Raw genomic sequence first — 25,942 nt, 5'->3', positions numbered from 1 at the left:
TTTTACAATACCAAACTCAAAACAAACAAAATATTTTGTTCGAAAACTAATATATATTCCTGAAAGCAACACATTTACACAAAAAAACTGTTAGGTGATAAACTGTTTTACTTAGTTTACTTTTAGTCCGCTTTCTTATTTTACGGTTTTTTAAAAATTTGCTCATCAAATTATTTGGTTGATTATAAAAAATAAAGAAGTTAAAGAGCTCCCTTTGGGTCGTAAAAGTTATGTGCCCACTTAGCGGGAGGGGGGGGGGGGGGGTCGAAACAGAATAGAGTAAAACAGTACGGCGTTCTTACATTTTTCCAACCTAAAGTTTGCAAATCTCAAACTTTCAATTCAGGTATAGTAGACTAGAATTATTACAACGATCAATATAATGATACAATCAGGCATCAATAATTTGGGAAAAAAAGATTAAATTGTTAATTGCATAAAGGGCTGAAAATATCAGTGTTTGTTGCTCTTAATGCATCCTGGTTTCTTCAGTTTAGTTGCGTGACTTTTTGAACTTTTGAGAACTTCTGCAAAATTTTAGTTAAAGGACAGATTTTTGGACACAGAATTCAACGTTGTTGCAAAAATTATTTTGACGTCCTTATTTTTGTTTTTGTTTGTTTGTTTGCTTCCTATAGGAGGCGTTTGAGTGTCTGGTGTAGCCTGGCTGTGTCTGTACTGCCAGACATCCTCTCCTCCCTCATCTCCCCCAACTCCCCCTTTACCACTCTCCAGAATGTGAAGGTGGGTGTCGATTCCACGTCGTATGTCTCTTTCAGGCTCTGCAACAAAAAGACCAATTATAATCATAACTCTTTACAACATAGCTGATTCCTAAACAATGGTTGCTTTTTGAAGACGGGATTCTGTAGGTAGTTTGTCAGTAATTCGACCTGCGTGTTGGAAACCAGAAGATAGGGCCATCGTCTTGGGCGAAAAGCCCAGTACACATTATTCAATCGTCTGTTCGAAAACAGCCAAAACGTTGGCAAATATAAAATGCAAATTCAATTATATATTCAGCGTCAACTGGTTTTAAATTCTACTCCAATATGACAGTCAATGGAACGGTCTATCGCTAAGTATTGAAATGGCTGTATCGGGTGACTGTTGTAGACAAATATGTTTTCAATTTTGCAACTTTTTTAATAAAGCATAACTTGGCAGCATGCAAAATCTATCCAAAAAATGTACCAGTAAAATCATGATTCCCCGAAAACTCAAAGGTTAGGAACAATTTTCCGTCCTGATGGTAATAAATATGAATTGATCAACTTGATTACTCGTGACAATCATGTGAATTATAGGCAATAATTAGGATTATTAAATAAAAAATATCTAGCTGTTAAAATGTGACGTTGATTGAAAGGTCTGGAACCCCATCTATGGTCGGCTACATTCACGACTCGTTTAAGTAGTTTATTGGCGCTAATGAAAAAATAAACAAAACCTCAAGGGCAAGGGAAACAAATGATATTCACATCTCAGATCAGTTGGATTCGCTAGACACAATTACCGCTCCTCGGCATCTTCCGGAGCTTAACCAGAGCTCAAAACCACATTCAATGTTGCGCTTGGTTGAAAGCTTGAAAAAATAGTTACGTCGGCTTTACAGTTTTCGAAGACTGGCCAAAACACCTCCCTGAAGCAAATCTCTCTCAGACATCAGAATCTTTCCTCTAAAAACTTGAGATTTGTTGTATTTTGCAACTCGGTTTCTAGCATGGCACGAAACCTCGTGGTCACTGTGAATTCTAAGTATTACAGAAAAATTTTATAGCATAGTTTCGCTTAGTCTGTACCTTGTGATTACTCTGACGTCATTAGTTGTAAGATGTAGGCCAATTCAAAAAATTGGTGAAGCAGAAAACCGGACTCTGGATTTTGTCAAAGCTAGTAAAAAAAATCTTGCCTTTTTCGTGCAGAGGTTTGTGGTTCACTGAGTTCCAAAAATTGCTTCCTTTCTACTGCATCTTGATCTATTTTTGCAAATGGTTTCTCAACTTAAGAGGATCCTGTCGGCACTATGGTTTTGATAAATTGCAACGCCCTTGGGGGTTAGACTAGTTATTTTTACTAACTAATTGTTAGGAAACAACAATCAGGCCAGCAATTTTGCATGAAATTGAGTTCAAGTTCGAAACAATATTTTTTTACATTTGCACCCCTTTCCTTTAACCTTGTGGAAACCATTTTTCCTGACGCAGCTCATGGTGGACGCTTTTGATCAAAAATCATATGTGCTGGTTTATGCTGAATTCTTGACCTATCACAAATTTTAGGGTTCTATGAGAGAATTGTTCTAGAATATTTCTGAGCGCTGAAAAGAGTGATAATATTAACGCTGAAAAGCTTTTGACGCGGTTTTGACTAGTTTCTCAACTATGTAATTAATTGTATCAAAGTGTTCGTAAAGCCGAGGCTCGGACAGGGCTTAAATTGTTGTTAGTTTTGGACTCACAGGAATGGTGGACACACTGATGAATCTGAAGAGGACATTTTCTCCTGCCTGTCCAAATGTCTCGTCTATATCCAGCAGGAATTTCAGCTCATCTATCGATCTAAATACATGCATATCACCTAAGTAACACCAGTTGTTATTAACTTTTCGGATATTTTCCGTTTGTGCTACCCATCTTAGTGGGCGCATATTATTTGCACCCCAAGATGCACGTGCCATATTTTTACATAATGATTTACTATGTAATGGCACGTGATCTGTAACTGGGGACGCATAACGTACTGGGGGGGGGGGGGGCACAAACGGAAAAGATCGAAGATCTTTTTTCACATTTGACAAATCATTACATGTCCTAGTTCATACCTATCAAAAAGTAAAGTACCGAAGTTGAGGTCCAGACCAAAATAACCTCTGGTCAGACCGTCATAGACGGATGAACCAAGAACTAGCGGTAAAAATATTTACCTGCAGCAAAAAGTATTGTATTTTTATAACAAGAAATTCGTACAAACGGCAAACGGTTACAAACTATTGCCTCGACTGCTTTGTCAGATCTCAAAAAAAAACCAAAAGTTTCTGGTAAAACAAAATTGGGATCTATTTTGTTCCCCCACCCCCCAGCTTAGTGAGCATAAATTTTTTATTGTATGGAAGTCTCCCCCATTATTCTCCCACCTATGAGTTTTTAAACCCCCATTATTATTAAACATTTACGTAATGGGGCACACGCTATATAAGCATTTTGGGAAAAACCACAATTTCAATACATGCTTGAAATGGCAATTTGTTTAGGAGTCTCGAGTCTTTCGCTCACTGTTGAAGAATGTACAATATATATGCTTTCAAAGTCGAAGGGTTAGTAAGTATCAAAGTCTTCTCTCCTATTGCGCGCCTAAAGATTTTGTTGGCTATGTAGTACCCCCTACATTTTTGTACTCGCAATATTTTGTTGTTTTTGTGTCTGATTAGAAAATTATTGCAATATTGTGTATTGATAAGGGAAACCATTAGCTGAAAGGACATCAGCTGTTACTCAACAAACACACAATTGAAAAATTCAATAAACAAAGAAACTTCCACGGTAGAAGACACAAAGCGTTAAGAATACGATCAGTAACAAGTCGACAAATACAAAAATAAAAAGGGCCGGAGTTTTGAAATGCAATGAAATTCATGAAAAAAATTTAACTTCAAAAGTTTGTCTCACGAGTCATAAGTGTGGCAACAAAATAACATCAAATACATGCAACCCTGAAATATTCACAAATAATTTTCGAAAAAACAGAATGTTGCAGCCATGATAAGAGTTGGTTAACACACAAGACAAAGAGATTTTTTTCGCAGTGATTTAAGGGAAATAGCAGTGATTTCTTCTCGAGAAAGTTGACGGAACTTGCCATCAATGAGACTAAGTTAAGTGTTGACAAAAAGAAATACAAAATGCCAAAGTCCTCAATCGATATCTCAGAAAAAATTAAGTCGGAAAATAAAGCCAAAGCAAAAATCGAATATTCACATGAAAACTGCTAGAAAAAAGGCCATTCAAACCGTTCATTTTTCATAAGAAAGTTTATATATGGTTGAGTGGGCTTCGTTTCAACCGCAGTGGAAGCCGTCTTTAATGTGACAACGTGAAAACAAACCAATAGAGAAGCACAACTATGGGTGAGTGTAAAAAATGTCTTCTCTTCTATTGCCTGCCTAATTTTTTTGTGGGCTATGTACTCGCCTCTACATTTTTGCACTCGCAGTATTTTATGGTTTTTGTGTTTGAGTAGAAAATTAATGCAATATTGTGTATTGATAAGGGTATCCATTAGGTAATAGAAAGGACAATAGCTGTTACTATACAAACGCACAATTGCAAATTTCAGTAAACAAACAAACTTCCACGGTAGGGAACACAAAGCGTTAGCAAAAGGATGCGGTAACAAGTCGACAAAAACAATAATAAAAGGGCCGGAGTTTTGAATTGCAACGAAGTTCGTGAAAAAAATTCAACTCCAAAAATCAAGACAACTATCAGCTTTCAACATCAAAAACACTAGATAGGTTCACGTGTAACTGCTTCTGGAATTCAAATGGACTTGTCATTAGTGAGACAACAAAATAACATCAAATACACGCAACCCTTAAATATTTACAAATAATTTTCGAAAAAACAAAATGTTGCAGCCATAAGAGTTGGTTAACACACAAGACTAATACAGATTTGTTCTCAGTGATTGCGGGGAATTAGCAATGATTGTTTCTCGAGAAAATTGATGGAACTTACCATGAATGAGACTAATTTACGTGTTGACAAAAGGAAATAAAAAGCCAAAGTTCTTAATCGATATGTTTGAGAAAAAAAAGTTGAAGTCGGAAAATAAAGCCAAAATAAAAATCGAATTTTCAGATGAAAAATGCTAGAAAAAATGGCCATTCAAACCGTTAACTATTCATAAGAAAGTTTATATATGCTTAATTGGTCTTTTCAACCGCAGTGGGAGCCGTCCTTAATGTGACTATGTGAAAACAAACTAATAGAGAAGCACAAAAATGAGTACGTGTAAAAAAACGTCTTCTCTGCTATTGCGCGCCTAAAGCAATACATATATTGTTGGCTATGTACCCTCCCTACCTTTTTGTACTCGCAATATTTGATTCTTTTTGTGTCCGAGTAGAAAATTAATGCAATATGGTGTAAAGATAAGGGTAACCATTAAGTAAGAGAAAGGACAATAGCTGTTTCTATACAAACACAGAAATGCAAAATTCAGTAAGCAAAGAAAATTCCACGGTAGAGAACACAAAACGTTAACAAAAGGATGCGGTAACAAGTCGACAAATACAAGATTAAAAGGGCCGGATTTTCAAAATGCAATGAAACTCATGAAAAATTGAACTCCAAAAATCAACAAAACAATCAGCTTTCATCAAAAATACTAGATAGGTTCACGTGTAGCTGCTTCGGCAGTCAGGATGACCTGTCATCAGTGAGACAACAAAACAACATCAAATACACTCAACCCTGAAATATGCACAAATAATTAACGAAAAAACAAAATGTTGCAGCGATAAATACCAAAATAAGAGTTGGTTAAAACACAAGACTATTAGAGATTTTTTCTCAGCGATTGATGGGACATAGCAGCGATTGTTTCTCGAGAAAGTCGATGGAGCGTGCCATGAATGAGACTAAGTTAGGTGCTGACAAAAAGAAATACAAAAAACCAAAAATCTTAATCGATATCTTTGAGAAAAAAAATGAAGTCGGAAAAAAATCCCAAGCAAAAATCGAATATTCAGTTGAAAAATGCTAGAAAAAAAGCCATTCAAACCGTAAAATATTCATAAGAAAATTTATATATGGTTAATTGGGTTATATATTCGTTATATATATTCGTTTCAACCGCAGTGGAAGCCTTATTTAATGTGACAATGTGAAAACAAACCAAGAGAAGCACAAAATTATGGGTGAATGTAAAAAAATGTCTTCTCTCCTATTGCGTGCCTAATTTTGTGGGCTGTGTACCCCCTCTACCTTTTTGTACTCGCAGTGTTTTATTGATTTTGTGTTCGAGTAGAAAATTAATGCATTTTTGTGTTTTGATAAGGGTATCCATAAAGTAAGAGAAAGGCCATCAGCTGTTACTATACAAACAGACAACTGCAAAATTCAGTAAACAAAGAAGCTTCCACTGTAGAGAACACAAAGCGATAAGAAAAAGATGCGGTAAAAGTCGACAAATACAGGAATAAAAGGGCCGGAGTTTTAAAATGCAATGAAATCCATGAAAAAAAAATTAACTCCTAAATCAAAACACCTATCCGCTTTCAACATCAAAAGCACTAGATAGGTTCACGTGTAGCTGCTTCAGAAGTCAAGTGGACCTGTGTTTAGTGAGACAACAAAATAAAATAAAAAACACTCAACCCTGAAAATTTAATAATTAACGAAAAAACAAAGTTGCAGCTGTAGATACCGAAAATAAGATCTGTTTAAAACACAAGACTAACAAAGATTTTTTCTCAGTGATTGATTGGAAATAGCAGTAATTGTTTCTCGAGAATGTTTACGGAGCTTGCCATGGATGAGACTAAGTTATGTGTTGACAAAAAGAAAGGCAAAGTTCTCAATCGATATCTTTGAGAATAAAAAATAGAAGTCGGAAAACAAAGTCAAAGCAAAAATCGAATGTTCAGATGAAAATTGCTAAATAAAATGCTTTTGAAATCATTAATTTTTCATAACAAAGTTTATATATGCTTAATTGGGCTTCTTTTCAACAGCAGTGGAAGCTGTCTTTAATGTGACAATGCGAAATCAAACCAATAGAGAAGCACAAATTTGGGTGAATGTAAGTAAATGTCCTTTCTCCTATTGCATGCCTATTTTTTTGTAGGCTATGTACCCCTCTACATTTTTGTACTCGCACTGTTTTATTGTTTTCGTGTTCGAGTAGAAATTTATTGCATTATTGTGTATTGATAAGGGTATCCATTAAGTAAGAGCAGGGCATCAGCTGTTACAATACAAACCAACAATTGCTAAATTCAGTAAACAAAGAAGCTTCCACGGTAAAGAACACAAAACGTTAACAAAAGGATGCGGTAACCACTCGACAAATACAAAAATAAAAGGGCCGGAGTTTTAAAATTCAATAAAATTCATGAAAAAACTTTAATCGCAAAAATCAAGACAACAATCAGCTTTCAACATCAAAAATACTAGATAGGTTCACGTGTAGCTGCTTTGGAAGTCAAGTGAACCTGTCATTTGTGAGGCAATAAAATAACCTCAAATACACTCAACCCTGAACTTTTCACATATATTTTTACAAAACATCAAAACGTTTCAGCCATAGATACGAAAATAAGAGTTATTTAAAACACAAGATTAAAAAAGATTTGTTTCTCAGTAATTGATGGAAAATAGCAAGGATTTTTTCCCAAGAAAAATGATGGAAGTTGTCATGAATGAGACTGAGTTGAGTGTTGACAAACGAAGTACAAAAAGGCAAAGTTCTCAATCGCTATCTTTGGGAAAAAGTTGAAGTCAGAAAATAAAACCAAAGCGAAAATTGAAAATTCAGATGAAAAATGCTAATAAAAATGCCACTCAAACCGTTAATTATGCATAGGAAAGTTTATATGTTTATTTGCGTTTCTATTCAACCGCAGTGGATGCCGTTTTTGATGTGAAAATATGAAAACAAACCCATAGAGAAGCACAAATATGGGTAAATGTAAAAAGATGTGTTCTCTCCTATTGCGCACCTAAAGCATTTGTGGGATATATATCCCCTAAATTTTTGTATTCGCAATATTTTATTGTATTTGAGTCCAAATAGAAAATTAATGCAATATTGCGTATTGATAAGTGTAATCATTACGTAATAGAAAGGACAATAGCTGTGACTATAGAAACACACCACTAAAAAATTCAGTAAACAAAGAAACTTCCACGGTAGAGAACACAAAGCGTTAAGAATACGATGCGGTAATAAGTAGTCAGTTACAAGGAGAAAAAGGGCCTGGGTTTGAAAATGCAATGAAGTTTTTGTAAACATTTAACTTCAAAAGTAAAGTCAACTATCAGCTTTCAACGTCAAAAACAATAGATAGGTTCACGTGTGACTGCTTTGGAATTTAAATGGACTTTTCACTAGTGAGACAACAAAATAACATCAAATATATGCAACCCTGAAAATTTCACAAATAATTTTCGAAAAAACAAAATGTTGCAGCCATAATAAGAGCTGGTTAACACAAAAGATTAATAGAGATTTTTTCTCCGTGATTGATGGAAAATAGCAGTTGTTGTTTCTCGAGAAAATTGATGGAACTTGCCATGAATGAGACTAAGTTAAGTGTTGATAAAAAGAAAAACAAAAAGCCAAAGTTCTCAATCGATTTCTTTGAGAAAAGAAATTGAAGTCGGAAAATAAAGCCAAAGCAAAAATTGAATATTCAGATGAAAATTCTAGAAAAAGGGCCATTCAAACCGTTAACTATTCATCAGAAACTTTTTATATGGTTGATTGGGCTTCGTTTCAACCGCAGTGGAAGCCGTCTTTAATGTGACAACGTGAAAACAAACCAATAGAGAAGCACAAATATGGGTGATTGTAAAAAATGTCTTCCCTCCTATTGCGTGCATAAAGCATTTGTGGGCTACATACCTCCCTACATTTTTGCACTCGTAAATGAGACAACAAAATAAAATAAAAAACACTCAACCCTGAAAATTTAATAATTAACGAAAAAACAAAGTTGCAGCTATAGATACCGAAAATAAGATCTGTTTAAAACACAAGACTAACAAAGATTTTTTCTCAGTGATTGATTGGAAATAGCAGTAATTGTTTCTCGAGAATGTTTACGGAGCTTGCCATGGATGAGACTAAGTTATGTGTTGACAAAAAGAAAGGCAAAGTTCTCAATCGATATCTTTGAGAATAAAAAATAGAAGTCGGAAAACAAAGTCAAAGCAAAAATCGAATGTTCAGATGAAAATTGCTAAATAAAATGCTTTGAAATCATTAATTTTTCATAACAAAGTTTATATATGCTTAATTGGGCTTCTTTTCAACAGCAGTGGAAGCTGTCTTTAATGTGACAATGCGAAATCAAACCAATAGAGAAGCACAAATTTGGGTGAATGTAAGTAAATGTCCTTTCTCCTATTGCATGCCTATTTTTTTGTAGGCTATGTACCCCTCTACATTTTTGTACTCGCACTGTTTTATTGTTTTCGTGCTCGAGTAGAAATTTATTGCATTATTGTGTATTGATAAGGGTATCCATTAAGTAAGAGCAGGGCATCAGCTGTTACAATACAAACCAACAATTGCTAAATTCAGTAAACAAAGAAGCTTCCACGGTAAAGAACACAAAACGTTAACAAAAGGATGCGGTAACCACTCGACAAATACAAAAATAAAAGGGCCGGAGTTTTAAAATTCAATAAAATTCATGAAAAACTTTAATCGCAAAAATCAAGACAACAATCAGCTTTCAACATCAAAAAAACTGGATAGGTTCACGTGTAGCTGCTTTGGAAGTCAAGTGAACCTGTCATTTGTGAGGCAATAAAATAGCCTCAAATACACTCAACCCTGAACTTTTCACATATATTTTTACAAAACATCAAAACGTTGCAGCCATAGATACGAAAATAAGAGTTATTTGAAACACAAGATTAAAAAAGATTTGTTTCTCAGTAATTGATGGAAAAAAGCAAGGATTGTTTCCCGAGAAAAAATGATGGAAGTTGTCATGAATGAGACTGAGTTGAGTGTTGACAAACGAAGTACAAAAAGGCAAAGTTCTCAATCGCTATCTTTGGGAAAAAGTTGAAGTCAGAAAATAAAACCAAAGCGAAAATTGAAAATTCAGATGAAAAATGCTAATAAAAATGCCACTCAAACCGTTAATTATGCATAGGAAAGTTTATATGTTTATTTGCGTTTCTTTTCAACCGCAGTGGATGCCGTTTTTGGTGTGAAAATATGAAAACAAACCCATAGAGAAGCACAAATATGGGTAAATGTAAAAAGATGTGTTCTCTCCTATTGCGCACCTAAAGCATTTGTGGGATATATATCCCCTAAATTTTTGTATTCGCAATATTTTATTGTTTTTGAGTCCAAATAGAAAATTAATGCAATATTGCGTATTGATAAGTGTAATCATTACGTAATAGAAAGGACAATAGCTGTGACTATAGAAACACACCACTAAAAAATTCAGTAAACAAAGAAACTTCCACGGTAGAGAACACAAAGCGTTAAGAATACGATGCGGTAATAAGTAGTCAGTTACAAGGAGAAAAAGGGCCTGGGTTTGAAAATGCAATGAAGTTTTTGTAAACATTTAACTTCAAAAGTAAAGTCAACTATCAGCTTTCAACGTCAAAAACAATAGATAGGTTCACGTGTAACTGCTTTGGAATTTAAATGGACTTTTCACTAGTGAGACAACAAAATAACATCAAATATATGCAACCCTGAAAATTTCACAAAAAATTTTCGAAAAAACAAAATGTTGCAGCCATAATAAGAGCTGGTTAACACAAAAGATTAATAGAGATTTTTTCTCCGTGATTGATGGAAAATAACAGTTGTTGTTTCCCGAGAAAATTGATGGAACTTGCCATGAATGAGACTAAGTTAAGTGTTGATAAAAAGAAAAACAAAAAGCCAAAGTTCTCAATCGATTTCTTTGAGAAAAGAAATTGAAGTCGGAAAATAAAGCCAAAGCAAAAATTGAATATTCAGATGAAAATTCTAGAAAAAGGGCCATTCAAACCGTTAACTATTCATCAGAAACTTTTTATATGGTTGATTGGGCTTCGTTTCAACCGCAGTGGAAGCCGTCTTTAATGTGACAATGTGAAAACAAACCAATAGAGAAGCACAAATATGGGTGATTGTAAAAAATGTCTTCCCTCCTATTGCGTGCATAAAGCATTTGTGGGCTACATACCTCCCTACATTTTTGCACTCGCAATTTTTTTTGTTTTTGTGTCCGAGCAGAAAATAATGCAACAATGCGTTTTGATAAGCGTAACCATTAGGTAAGAGAAAGGACAATAGCTGTTACTTTAGAAACAGACCACTAAGAAATTCAGTAAACAAAGAAGCTTCCACGGTAAAGAACACAAAACGTTAACAAAAGGATGCGGTAACCACTCGACAAATACAAAAATAAAAGGGCCGGAGTTTTAAAATTCAATAAAATTCATGAAAAACTTTAATCGCAAAAATCAAGACAACAATCAGCTTTCAACATCAAAAATACTAGATAGGTTCACGTGTAGCTGCTTTGGAAGTCAAGTGAACCTGTCATTTGTGAGGCAAAAAAATAACCTCAAATACACTCAACCCTGAACTTTTCACATATATTTTTACAAAACATCAAAACGTTGCAGCCATAGATACGAAAATAAGAGTTATTTAAAACACAAGATTAAAAAAGATTTGTTTCTCAGTAATTGATGGAAAATAGCAAGGATTGTTTCCCGAGAAAAATGATGGAAGTTGTCATGAATGAGACTGAGTTGAGTGTTGACAAACGAAGTACAAAAAGGCAAAGTTCTCAATCGCTATCTTTGGGAAAAAGTTGAAGTCAGAAAATAAAACCAAAGCGAAAATTGAAAATTCAGATGCTAATAAAATGCTAATAAAAATGCCACTCAAACCGTTATTTATGCATAGGAAAGTTTATATGTTTATTTGCGTTTCTTTTCAACCGCAGTGGATGCCGTTTTTGATGTGAAAATATGAAAACAAACCCATAGAGAAGCACAAATATGGGTAAATGTAAAAAGATGTGTTCTCTCCTATTGCGCACCTAAAGCATTTGTGGGATATATATCCCCTAAATTTTTGTATTCGCAATATTTTATTGTTTTTGAGTCCAAATAGAAAATTAATGCAATATTGCGTATTGATAAGTGTAATCATTACGTAATAGAAAGGACAATAGCTGTGACTATAGAAACACACCACTAAAAAATTCAGTAAACAAAGAAACTTCCACGGTAGAGAACACAAAGCGTTAAGAATACGATGCGGTAATAAGTAGTCAGTTACAAGGAGAAAAAGGGCCTGGGTTTGAAAATGCAATGAAGTTTTTGTAAACATTTAACTTCAAAAGTAAAGTCAACTATCAGCTTTCAACGTCAAAAACAATAGATAGGTTCATGTGTAACTGCTTTGGAATTTAAATGGACTTTTCACTAGTGAGACAACAAAACAACATCAAATATATGCAACCCTGAAAATTTCACAAATAATTTTTGAAAAAACAAAATGTTGCAGCCATAATAAGAGCTGGTTAACACAAAAGATTAATAGAGATTTTTTCTCCGTGATTGATGGAAAATAGCAGTTGTTGTTTCCCGAGAAAATTGATGGAACTTGCCATGAATGAGACTAAGTTAAGTGTTGATAAAAAGATAAACAAAAAGCCAAAGTTCTCAATCGATTTCTTTGAGAAAAGAAAATGAAGTCGGAAAATAAAGCCAAAGCAAAAATTGAATATTCAGATGAAAATTCTAGAAAAAGGGCCATTCAAACCGTTAACTATTCATCAGAAACTTTTTTTATGGTTGATTGGGCTTCGTTTCAACCGCAGTGGAAGCCGTCTTTAATGTGACAATGTGAAAACAAACCAATAGAGAAGCACAAATATGGGTGATTGTAAAAAATGTCTTCCCTCCTATTGCGTGCATAAAGCATTTGTGGGCTACATACCTCCCTACATTTTTGCACTCGCAAATTTTTTTTGTTTTTGTGTCCGAGCAGAAAATAATGCAATAATGCGTTTTGATAAGCGTAACCATTAGGTAAGAGAAAGGACAATAGCTGTTACTTTAGAAACAGACCACTAAGAAATTCAGTAAACAAATAAACTTCCACGGTAGAGAACACAAATCGTTAAGAATACGATGCGGTAATAAGTAGTCAATTACAAGAATAAAAAGAGCTTGGGTTTGAAAATGCAATAAAGTTTTTGAAAACAATTAATTTCAAAAGTCAAGACAACCATCACTGTTCAACATCGAAAACACTAGATAGCTTCACATGTATCTGCTTCGGAAAGTCAAGTGGGCCTGTCGCAACTGTTGCAAAAAATCTTATCAAATACATGCAACCCTGAAATATTCCGAAATAATTCACGAAAAACAAAATGTTGCAGCCATAGATTTCAAAAATAAGCGTTGGTCAAAACACAAGTTTAATATAGAATTTTTCCTCAGTGATTGATGGGAAATAGCGGTGAGCGATTCTCGAGAAAATCGATGGGACGTGTTGTGGATGGCACAAAATTAAGTATTGACTAAAAGAATTTAAAAAAGGCCAAATTCTCAATTGATATTTTTTAGAAAAAATCAAAGTCAGAAATTAAAGTAAAGCAGAAGTCGAACATTCAGTTGAAAATTAATAGAAAAAAAGCTATTGAAACAGTTAACTATTCAAAGGGAGGATTATATATGCTTAATTAGGCTTTCCAACCGCAGTGGAAGACGTCTCTAATGTGACTCTGTGAAAACAAACAAAGAGAGAAGCACAAACATGGGTAAAGGTAAAAAATGCCTTCTCTCCTATTGCACGCCTAAAGCATTTGTTGGCTATGTACCCTTCCCACATTTTTGTAATCGCAATTTTTGATTGTTTTTGTGTCCGAGTAGAAAAATAATGCAATATTGTGTAAAGATAAGGGTAACCATTATGTAAGAGAAATGACAATAGCTGTTACTATAAAAACACAGAAATGCAAAATTCAGTAAACAAAGAAAATTCCACGTTAGGGAACACAAAGCGTTAACAAAAGGATGCGGTAACAAGTCGACAAAAACAAGAATAAAAGGGTAGGAGTTTTGAAATAGATGAAGTTCATGAAAAAAATTCAACTCCAAAAATCAAGACAAATATCAGCTTTCAACATCAAAAACTCTAGATAGGTTCACGTGTAACAGCTTCTGGAATTCAAATGGACTTATCATTGGTGAGACAACAGAATAACATCAAGTACATGCAACCCTTAAATATTTACAAATAATTTTCGAAAAAACAAAATGTTGCAGCCATAATAAGAGTTGGTTAACACACAAGACTAATACAGATTTGTTCTGAGTGATTATTGGGAATTAGCAATGATTGTTTCTCGAGAAAGTTGATGGAACATACCCTGAATGAGACTAAGTTGAGTGTTGAAAAAAAGAAATAAAAAGCCAAAATTCTTAGTCGATATGTTTGAGAAAAAAAGTTGAAGTCGTAAAATAAAGCCAAAGTAAAAATCGAATTTTCAGATGAAAAATGCTAGAAAAAATGGCCATTCAAACCGTTAACTATTCATAAGAAAGTTTAAATATGCTTAATTGGGCTTTTCAACCGCAGTTGGAGCCGTCTTTAATGTGATTATGTGAAAACAAACTAATAGAGAAGCACAAAAATGGTTACATGTAAAAAACGTCTTCTCTGCTATTGCGCGCCTAAAGCATTTGTTGTCTCTGTACCCTCCCTACATTTTTGTACTCGCAATATTTGATTGTTTTTGTGTCCGAGTAGAAAATTAATGCAATATTGTGTAAAGATAAGGGTAACCATTAAGTAAGAGAAAGGACAATAGCTGTTACTATACAAACACAGAAATGCAAAATTCAGTAAACAAAGAAAATTCCACGGTAGAGAACACAAAACGGTAACGAAAGGATGCGGTAAGAAGTCGACAAGTACGAGAATAAAAGGGCCGGAGTTTTAAAATGCATTGAATTTCATGAAAAAAATTAACTATCAGCTTTTAACATCAAAAGCACTAGATATGTTCACGTGTAGCTGCTTCGGAAGTCAAGTGGAGCTGTCATTTGTGAGAGAATAAAATAATCTCAAAAACACGCAACCCTGAATTTTTCACATATATTTTTACAAAACATCAAAACGTTGCAGCCATAGATACCAAAAATAAGAGTTGGCTAAAACAAAAGATTTATAGAGATTTGTTTCTCAGTGATTGATGGGAAATAGCAAGGATTGTTTCCCGAGAAATATGATGGAAGTTGTCATGAATGAGACTAAATTGAGTGTTGACAAAAAGAAGTACAAAATGGCAAAGACCTCAATCGATATCTTTGAGAAAAATTGATGTCGGAAAATAAAGCCAAAGCAAAAATCAAATATTCAGATGAAAAACTCTTGACAAAATGCCATTCAAACCGTTAATTATTCATAAGAAAGATCATATATGCTTAATTGGGCTTATTGTACAAAAATTATAAAAATAGAACTCGTGGTATCAAATTCATAAACTCAATAGCTTTTAAAATATAACCATTGATTAGAATAATTTTTCAACGCTAAAAATGGAATGGTAGCTTAGCCAGACAAATCCAAGTTGATACTAAGATTTCGAGAAGTAAAGAGCTCACGAATTGTTTGGTACTTTTTGAAACAAAAATAAAGTAGCAGCCATATTCATGGTTTGAACGCATTCGTTAGTTCCAAAATTATATCCCTAAATAACTAATTGGATAAATGATCAATGCAGGTCAATTTTAAGAAATCGTTAAAAAGTTAGAGAACCACTTTTTTGGAGGTAAAATACCATGGCCTACCATCGGAGAACAAAATTTTTGCGTTTGCATGTCATCTGAACGTAAGCAGGATCTTTCATTATTTCAACGTCTATGCAAAAACTGATTTGACTGTAACTGGTTTTAAAGAACAAAAAGTGAGAAAAATTGCTCACTCAATGCGATCCTAATCCTGTTCTGATTGCAAAAGTCCACGATCAGACAAAAGTTTGGCCTTGCTGTTGCTGCGCGTCTATTGAACACGTTTTTTCCAAATGTTAGCGTGACACACAATTTGGCAAAAGACAATCTACAAAAAAACTAACTGTGCCTTTTTGATATATATCTACTGAAAGTAGCAAAAAACGTGCTCAATGATACTCTTCACATTTTGTACGCTGAAGACATCAGTGGGCCTAAATTGGCTGAACAAAAGAAAACAGACATTACTTGGTAAATGCCCAAAGAAAACTGAAAATTTTTAACCGACTTTGTCGGGCTTTTTAATGACCCATGCTATAAGATTATTGTTGAAAGCAGATGTTGATACTAGGATAATTTTATTCAGATTTGCTTAAAAAATACTTAAATTACCCTTTCCATCTGATACAGAATGTAATTACCTCAGAAATGTCCCTCTCGGTACTAATTGAGGATTACGAAGACGATTGGTGATCTTGGAATTACCCATAGCACTGTTCACAATAACAATCAAGTCTTTAAATTTGGCCTCATTTAGTTACTATAAAGCTCGGGCAATAGAGTTTTAGGCTAATTACATGCTAATTTATTTGTTCTGCTGAAATATTCAGTTCAAGCTGTTGTTCAGTTCACTGGACAAGGGAGGGCACAACTGTTTACCAATAGTCACAGTTCACAAATATTCCCCACTGGATTCTGCAGTGGATTCTGTAATGCAATTTTCGCTGGATTCTTCACTGGTTCTCAGAGATATTCCCCACCTCGTTACCCGAGTTGTGACAGCCTTCAGTTTCACTCAGGGATTTCGGAGGCCGCTGTTGCACGTTGTACCTGCTCCAACAGCCGCCAGATCGACCATTACCTGCCGTCAGATTCCTCACAGAGATGCGTCTGAATTTTCAGGTGTCACGAATTTGAACGAATAGTACAAAATATGTTCAAATTTGCATCAGATACATCTGAAATGAATGAAACCAGCCAACAAATGTACCGAAGAGTGAAACCAGGAAAACACATCACTGCTTTAATGATTTAAAAACAAATGTGACATAGTTACAAGTTCACGAAATTGATGGAAACTGTGTACACAGAACTCACAGAGAACTCACATTGAACTCACAAAGAACTCAGTTAGAACTCATAGAACCAATGAGGATGGAAAAAAAAGTTGGCTTTGCCAATCACCAGCTTCGTACAATATCGTCCAATACGGTAAGGATTAAAGCCGCTAGATGCCGATACCCCTCGCCATCAACATCAAAATGACAATCATAGGCATGAAAAAGAACGCAGTTGCCAATAGTACCACCACCACCACCACCACCACCACCACCACCACCACCACCACCACCACCACCACCACCACCACCACCACCACCACCACCACCACCACCACCACCACCACCACCACCACCACCACCACCACCACCACCACCACCACCACCACCACCACCAGCCCCACCACCACCACCACGACAACCACCTCCATATTGTTCCCCCCACTATCAAAACATTGCCCCCCAAAATCAAAATATTGCCCCCCCCATCACAACATCGTCCCCCCACCACCACCACCACCACCACCACCACCACAATATTGTCCCCCCATCATCACAACATTGCCCCCCCCCCCCCCCAACACAACTTCCTTCCCCCTCCCACCACCACGTTGCAATCTGCAATCCTATTTAGAGATATTTTACACTATTCGTTCAAATTCGTGACACCTGAAACTTCAGACGACTCTCTGTGAGGAATTTGACTGCAGGTAATGGTCGATCTGGCGGCTGTTGGAGCAGGTAAAACGTGCTACAGCCGCCTCCGAACTCCGTGAAAAGACACTGAAGGCTGTAAAAATTGGGTAACGAGGTGGGGTGTTCAAGGTGGTGGTGGTGGGGGCATAATTTTAAGATATATATTATATTATATTTATAAATAACGAATTGGCGAACTGCAAAACTGGACTAACTGCAAACTGTACGAACTGCGAATTTATATTTATAAATAACGAACGAACTGCGAATTTTTTATATATAACGAAACTGGCGAACTGGACGAAACGAACTGCGAATTTGTATTTATAACGCCCGACCGCCCGACCACCTGCCCCACTCCCCTCCCCGCCCCGGTTTTAACAAGCGGTTCGCTGACAAGTTCTGCGGCTACTATCAGTCTATTTTACTATTTTGTAACGTGTTCTTACACAATTTTACTTGGTTTATGCCTGATCATGCGGCACGTTTGCCAAAATTTGCGACTTTCGAAAATTTCATTTTTACTATGAATTTACTCTGATCAGAAAAAACGACAAACTCAGAATGTCCATTGACGGTTCTTGAAAGAAATGTTTCTGGGTTTTGTCGGCACATAATGCGAGATAAATTTACCCTTAGGTCTGCAATTCTTAAACTGATGCAATCCTTGTCAATCACCGCTCTTCGGGGATCAGCGGCAATGTTGTTGGCACGGGCTCCCTTGTTGGCTATTTTGCTTTTTGGGTGCTCGACCGATCGTAGGGGAGATGGTTGATCCATTACTGTTGCAATCATTGTCGACAGATATGATCAAGGGGTCTGCCTCAATGATTTTGACTCACTCCTTTTGGCCATATTCATTAACCAATTCAGTATAAAAAGAGTCCAGATTGGTAATTATATGATGAGCCGACAAAACGATTGCAGCAAACGGGAGCCTTATTAATGTGCAATTCTACTATTTTTATTCTTACCTGGCCAAAGTGGGGAGAATAAGAACAAATATTTTACATGTGGAAAAATAAAAAATGTTGATGAAATGAGATTCATAAACTGTAGATCTGTTGCTTTGATAACCACCCTTATGTTAAACAAGTGAATTGTATACAAATTATAAATTTATAATCGAACTTAAGTCACTCTGATTCAGGACTGATTCAACGTTTTATCATTGGATTGAAATGAATCAGTTCTGAAAGGCTCTGACACAAGGCTCCGGGTGGTATAATTTTATCCCCGGTTGGGAAATTAAATTTACCTTTTCAAAAAGGTGGACAATTTGAGGATAAAATTGAGAATCTGAAAAGCTCAAAACTGGTCCAGACGAAAAATCACTTTTTGAGTTGCGACCTTGTTTCTATTAGTAAATGTTTCCCTGGTCCGCTTCAATTAGTCTAGTACAATCGAATTTTGGGTTTTTTTTGCTCTACGGAGGTCTTTACCAGTAGTTTTATTAAAAATCTAGTTAAAACAACCGAGGATTGTGTAAAAGTTGTCTAACCCGTCTGTGAAAATCAGGACTAGGGTTTCGTTGTTCACTTGTTCGAAGAGTTCCGTCAGTTCTTCTTCCGTCTTAACTGTGTGTGGGTGTGGCATGTTATAACTAATAAGTGCTAACCAGTTTGTAAACAAACAAATTGAAAACTTGAATCTAGTTTATAGTTTAAGCGCAAACAAAATTTTAAATAAAAAGTCGCTGAAAATTTTATAAAGTTTGCAAAAGTTTGACACTTAATAAAAATATTTCGAAGTGTCTTGGAAGCGATATTTCGAATGGATAAAACTCGAATTTTAGAAGACTTTTGGGTTTCAGGAACGCGCGCTAAATTGAGTGATTATAGTAACTTATAACGAGAAAACTTATAACCAAAAGTGAACTGCTGTACGAAATACACTCGTAGCTCGTAGCGCTGAAGATTATATTTACTTCTTCAAGAAAGACTTTCTGGACAAAAGTTTAGAAGATATATAACACCGGCTCAAATAACTCCAAATAACTTTCAGCTCTTTTCGCACACCTAGCACGCTTATTACTCTTGACCATTCAAATGCGTGCCATCAGACAAAACCAATTTAATTGAATCGAATGTCTCGAATATTTGCTTTATGGTAGTTTTTCTAATTAACGGCCGTGGCTTTTTACATTGTACAAGTTATCGCACGTATATAATACGTGTGCATGTATTTGGCATTGTACTGTTTAGATCTATGGTAAAAGTATAAAATAATCTGTAAATGGTAAGTTGAGTTCCACACACGTTTTATGCAGCGATTGTGGTATGATATAATAATTATAACTATGGCTGGTTAAATAACCACAACATTTGTAAATTGAAAGCTGCTTGAGTTTTTTTGTGTTCAGTTCAAGCTTTCAGCTTAGTTATTGCATCAAATGTTAGTAAAAGTTAGCTAACTAATATAGTGATCACATTTGCACAAGTTGGAACAAGGCCTTCAAATAACAATGTATATAGTTGTCTAGTTTTTGTTTCAACTAATTAAATTTCTATCAATCACAAAAGTGAAAAAGAATCAGATTTTTGTTGACAATGGACAATTGTTGAAAAGTATGAAGAAACGATAACCTGAAACGTCAACTGATAGGTTTTTCGCATCAAAATTAATTGTTTAATTTTTCTTTCCCGTCATTTTACGAGGAATATAAAATAATGCAAAATCGAAGTAAAAATGAGCAAAACTTTTCAGAGGCTTTCGTATAGCAAATAAAACTCGTTACTTTTTTAAAAAGAATTTTGTGGCTACAGCCCAGGATTAGGTGCGCGAACTTAGACATCTCTGATCAGACCATTTCCCAGACTCTGCCCTCTTATCAGACGATCGTGCATCCCAAAGTCCTCTGATCAGACCGTAGTGCGACGAAATTGTGCGACCATAGTGCGACCCAAAAGACCCCTGATCAGACCCTCGCGTGACCGAAATCCCTCTCATCAGACTATCGTGCGACCCAAATATTTCGAAGACTTTAGTGCGACCAACGCTCCCTCTGATCAGACCATACTCCATACTTTGTCCTGTGATCAAACCATTCTTGAATACATGTTATAATCCGTTGTTATTTGATTTAATTTTTCAATTCAAACCTATATGCTAATCCACTTATAATAGTATATCTTGTTAAGGTTAGGAGAAAACTAATTGACAAAAAAGTAAACAAAGGTCATTTTGAAGTGTCTGCAACTTTTCTTTTGAGTAATCAGAAAAACACTGTAATAAAAGACTGCAGTCAATTAAATACGCTCAGTTAATTCTCTGTGGTCAGGTTTTGGGGCAAATTATGTCCAGACTTTGGTCTCTGATCAGACCGTAGTGCGACCATTGTCCAGACCATCGTGCGACTCCAGCGTTTCCAAGACCATGTATTTTGGGTCGCATCATGCCACCAGTGAGCTACCCAAATGGTCTGATGAGAGCGGTCCAGGGTCGCGCAGCTAAACCTGGGAGATAGACAATAAACTTGAAAAGCATAGAAATTGCTATTGCGTATGAATTTATTTACTGGGAACGCGTGAATTGAATCTGACTGAATAAAGGGAATAATTAATTACCAATCTTTTTCCATCAAGATTTTTTCCATTGCTCTGGGAACACGAAAGACGTGTGCACAAACACTGCCCACAATTTTCTTGAAAACCTGCCTAAAACCGATTGATTGCAACTAATGAACCATGAAGATTCCTTACCGAATTAGTAACCAAAAAGAGACAATCTCCCAAGTTGCAATCTAGTTGCTACACAAAACGCATCCCTTCCACTTATCGATTGAAGTTTTAAGGAATGCACAGATGATTAAAAAAGGTGTTTTCCGCATTGATTGAAACCTTCATTCACCAGCATGATGTAAAAGTGTTATATCTACTGACTGAAAAGAAGTTTCATTAGTGTTCTGGAATTATCAAAATAATGCAACGAGGAAGCTGCAGACCCAATTTTTCACAATCAGACAATCTAATTGAAGCTATACAAAAAAACAAAGAGTCAAGTAAAAATCAGCTTGATAAAACGTGGTCAATATCCGCAAAAAATGAGTTTATATATATATATATATATATATATATATATATATATTTATATATATGTATATATATATATATATATATATATATATATATATATATATATATATATATATGTATATATATGGATACATCTATACACACACGCACACACGCAGCACACACACACGCAAACACACACACACACACACACACACACACACACACACATATATATATATATATATATATATATATATATATAAATATATATCAAATTTTCATGCTTCAGGCAGACTGCAACCGTTTTTGGTTGTTCACCTTTACACGGTTGAAAAATCTAAGCTAAAGAGTACAGCGATCCAATGGCGAACTAACAAAAGTGATTGCATTCTGCCTATGATAAAAAAATTTAATTTTGTTTTCTACACGAAAATGGAAACCCACAAATCTGCTCCATGTAGTTGGAGAATACGACAACAAGCTCATTTGGCGAAGTATAGCTGAGATGACAAATAGCTGAGATGACAATTGCAAATAATATAAAACTCATTATTTCTTTCAAAATCTATCATTTACAATGCTTTTGCTAAAAAGACCTTACCAGATAACAGCATGGAAAACAAATGGGCACTTCTTCTTGTCGTTATATCAGAACAAATTGCATTCACTCTTTGATAAAGGTGAACGCATAAAAATTAGTTAAAAATTGTCGAGGTGTCATACAATTCACGAAGCTTGAATTTTCGAAAAAACAGAATGTAGTTTGATTAAACTTGAGGAAAATTCCCATGTTTAAAAGAAGGTTCCGGGTTTCAAATTTTCGGTATAAATTTTAAAAAAATCATTCGTGATACAGCAGAAATTAACAAAAATTGGTTTTTGTATTAAAGAATCTTTGCTTTACATTTTAAATCAGCTCACTCCACTGAACTCTAATTTGTGCAATCTGCTCTCTCTCTCTCTCTCTTCTCATTTCCGACAAACGAATTGACTTGTACTGAAGAAGCTGGTTTACATTATTGTGTAAAATGCAACCTTAACAAGGTAAATAAGCATAATTTTAGTCAAAAACTGAAAAATGCGAATTGCAAAATATTAATCTGTAACTTGTCGGAGAATCTTTAAAATAAAGAGTTGAGAATATATGGGTCTGCAACCAACCAGCATGTAAATAAATTTATTTCGTTTACTATAATTAAAACGGAACAAACATTTTCCTTGATGCGGAGTCAAGAAGATGAAAATGGAGTTGAAGCGAGCGGATGAAATTCAGTCGATGAAATTCAGTTTAGTGTTTTGTTCACGCGAGTAATTACCACTTGTTCTAAGTAATTTGAACAGATTTTTACAGCACTGCCAATAGGGTTGCTAATGGCGGTAGAATCCATTGATCGGTCACACCCAGGTTTAGGTCCAGACCCAAATTGAGCTATGATTAGACTATGCAGACTGAAATTACCTCTGATCAGACTTTCCAGACCGAAGTTACCTCTGATCAGACCATCCAGACCAAAATGATCTCTGATCAGACTTTCCAGACCAAAATGGCCTCCAGTTCAGTCACAGACGCCTCTGAACTACGATACAGAAGCTAGGTTTTCAAGCTGAAAAGCAAAGCTGATAAGTGTTAAGCGTGTCATGATCCTAGAGTTCATCAGAATAAACTGAAGAAATGAAAACATTGATTCAGCACATTCTAAAAAGAACTTAGATCCAAGGAACTAGATAACATTAATTTTTGATGAGTTTTTAATTTTTGAGGTTATTTTTTTGTTGGGTGGAACTTAGTCACCACCCCAAATCTTAAACATAACAGAACCATTGTTTATCTACCATTACCTAAAATGAGCTCTTTTACCTTATTTTATTTTCATTTTAAATTTTTTCCCAAATCTGATAAAAAATATTGTTATCAACATACTGCGGAGATGATGTAATTTTATTCATGTAGTTTTGAGAATTTTCGGAATTGAGGAACATTTCAACTATTTGAGAGTATATGTATGAAATGTATCCCGTAAACTTGGCCAGTTGGGAACTAACAAACTAAAAAATATGTTTTTTTTCACAAATAGTACCCGAAAGCAATTATTTTGTGACTAATCTATCGCAGAAACTTTCGGGTAATCGCACAACCTATATTACTATCTGATTGGTGCCGAACAAAAACTTATCTTTTAAATCTTTTCACGCTTTTTTTCATGATTCAAAGTTGAATAAGTTTCAGAGTTTTGAAGTTACAAAGTTGAATAAAGCTCATAGAATTTTCCGTAATTCACCACATTTCACCCCTTTATCGTTCATCCCAATTTTTATTCAAAATTTATTTGATTACAAAAATGGATATATTGCTGTTTATACTGTTTGGGAAAAGGAATGAATTGGGGTGTAGAGACAAAGTTACCAATAATATCACAGATATGCCAGATGAAAATACACAATTGTGCGCTATTATGGGCAGTTATTAAATATAAAAGTATTTTGAAAGTAATAAATTGTAGATATAGTTTACAAACTGGTTATAAAATCAAAACTGGCAGCACTAATTGACAAATAAACCAACCCCGTCAAATCTCCGACCATAAGGATGCATCAAAAGAAGATATCTGATAGAACAAATTAATTAATCACCAGAATGAATCGATGTCGAAAGTTATCTATAGTATATAACAGCCCTAATTCATAAATATAATTATCATGAATCAACACTTACGAGACGCTTCACAGGTAAATGTTATATTGTCGAATTCTTAATGAGCGAAATTATACATGAAAGATTGTGATCACGCCATTTATTGCTCTAGGCCAAATCCGACGGTTTTCTCAAGGTAACCGTCATGTCGCAAATACCTTACAACAAATATGTACGATGATCTTTATCTCAATAAGGCGGCTAGATATTTTTACCGACCAAGAGTCTTGGTATGGGGCGGTTATGTTATAACACTCCTGCAAATTTTATGAGATAATTTAACCCTCTTCATGCAAATTTTTGCAATGTAGCCGCCTTACGCAAGATTTTGCGGGATAAACTTTCCTTCTGAGAGTCTGCTAGATCTTAGAAGAAAAAATTATGTTTTGGTAATTTCTTTTGGGCTGAAATTTTGCTTTTTTTGGAACTAATATTTTCAAATTGAAGAACCCAAAAACCATGTATATAAAATGACGACCATTTTATGAATTTAAAATTTTATACCAATGACAACTGCTACTTCAACAGTTTAAAAGTGTTGGTCGGGATACCCCAGTACGCGACTCAAGTCGGTCTGGCACTCCAAGTGCGCGACTGAAGTCTGCCTGGTAATAGCAGATTTTGGTCCAGATGATCTGATCAGAGCTGGTTTGGGTCGTGCACTTCATGCAGGGAACCGTTTGTGTTAGACTAAAGTGTTATCATAGTTTAGATTATATTAAGCTATGCTAGGTGCGTTAAAATTGAGGTAAATCATGCGTTTGCATCATTAAACATTCCTAATATTGGGAACTTGAAATTGGGTTTTTAAATTGTCCTTTGAAGTAACACATAGACGCAAGCAAATAAATACGTCAAATGTTTTAAAAATTTGAGAACCTCTTGGATCGCACTACTTGGTTTCAACCCATTGGCTACTGTAGCACCTAATTAGTTACATCTGGCCAAATTTCAAAAATATGGCGGGCCAGAAATGTATTTTCAAATTTTGTAAAAGTTAGCGAAATACAATGCTAGAGCAAAATTGATTTTCAAATTGAAACTTTTCAGAATTCAAGATAAAAACTTTTGATTGAGTCATTATAATTGTAGTCGTTCCTGTAATTTCATACAACATCGCCCCATGTTTACTTAATTTTAAGAAAAAACTTAAGTCGCTTCTTGGAGCGTCATTGGAATCAGTTTCATTGCAAAATGTTGTCTTAAGTGAACAAACAAAAAAACTCGAGGTACCGCTTCACAAACCGAAAAGTTTTGTTCTAAAAATGAAGAGCTGCCGTTTTTTCGTGCAATTTATGTTATATTTAAGTCAGAACTTTAAAAAAATAGAAACTTGCCAACATGGTAAGTAACAGAGAGAAAAGACATTTCATTACATTAGACACTTAATGAACATGAAGAAAAAGACTAAGCGTAAGAGCAAGAAGGAAAAAATGAGAACAAGAGAGAGAGAGAGAGAGAGAGAGAGAGAGAGAGAGATATCACGTAGCTGCGATGTCGAGAAAATGGATAACGTGAACGAAAAGTAGATGAGAAAATTCTTAAATTATAATTTGAACAATTCAATTATAAAAAACATGCATGTATTCTTGATTTTAAAGATAATTCTAATTTTTATCGGAAAATCTAGAATGATAAAGTAACCGAATTCAATTATTTGAAGTAAATTTTTTGTAATCTGCAAAATTTCATGAAGCACGGATAGTGTCTTCAAACATAATGCTAAAAATTGAACGCCATACCATTAGTTTGACA

The 25,942-nt window shown here is 35.0% G+C and overlaps 1 protein-coding gene across 2 annotated transcripts; it reads right to left on the bottom strand.

Moving 5' to 3' along the window:
* Window positions 1-319: 319 nt before the first annotated feature.
* LOC142353716 (uncharacterized) lies at window positions 320-24,115 on the bottom strand. 2 transcript variants are annotated; one of them, XM_075406048.1, is made up of 4 exons: window positions 24,012-24,115; window positions 18,981-19,082; window positions 2,462-2,561; window positions 320-782 (listed from the first exon to the last, which is right to left on the bottom strand). In XM_075406048.1, exons 2-4 carry the CDS (start codon window positions 19,073-19,075, stop codon window positions 633-635), a joined length of 345 nt encoding a protein of 114 aa, XP_075262163.1. In that variant the 5' UTR covers window positions 19,076-19,082; window positions 24,012-24,115; the 3' UTR covers window positions 320-632. The 2 variants fall into 2 exon arrangements, with proteins under 2 accessions (XP_075262163.1, XP_075262162.1); XM_075406047.1 differs by lacking the exon at window positions 24,012-24,115 and having other exon boundaries at window positions 18,981-19,918.
* Window positions 24,116-25,942: the final 1,827 nt, after the last annotated feature.

Source organism: Convolutriloba macropyga, chromosome 14 (assembly GCF_964194025.1).
Source record: "Convolutriloba macropyga chromosome 14, txConMacr16.3, whole genome shotgun sequence".
In the NCBI taxonomy this organism is placed as follows: Eukaryota; Metazoa; Xenacoelomorpha; order Acoela; family Convolutidae; genus Convolutriloba; species Convolutriloba macropyga.
The sequence above is the reverse complement of the archived record's forward strand: the minus strand, read 5'-3'. Positions and strand labels throughout refer to the sequence as shown.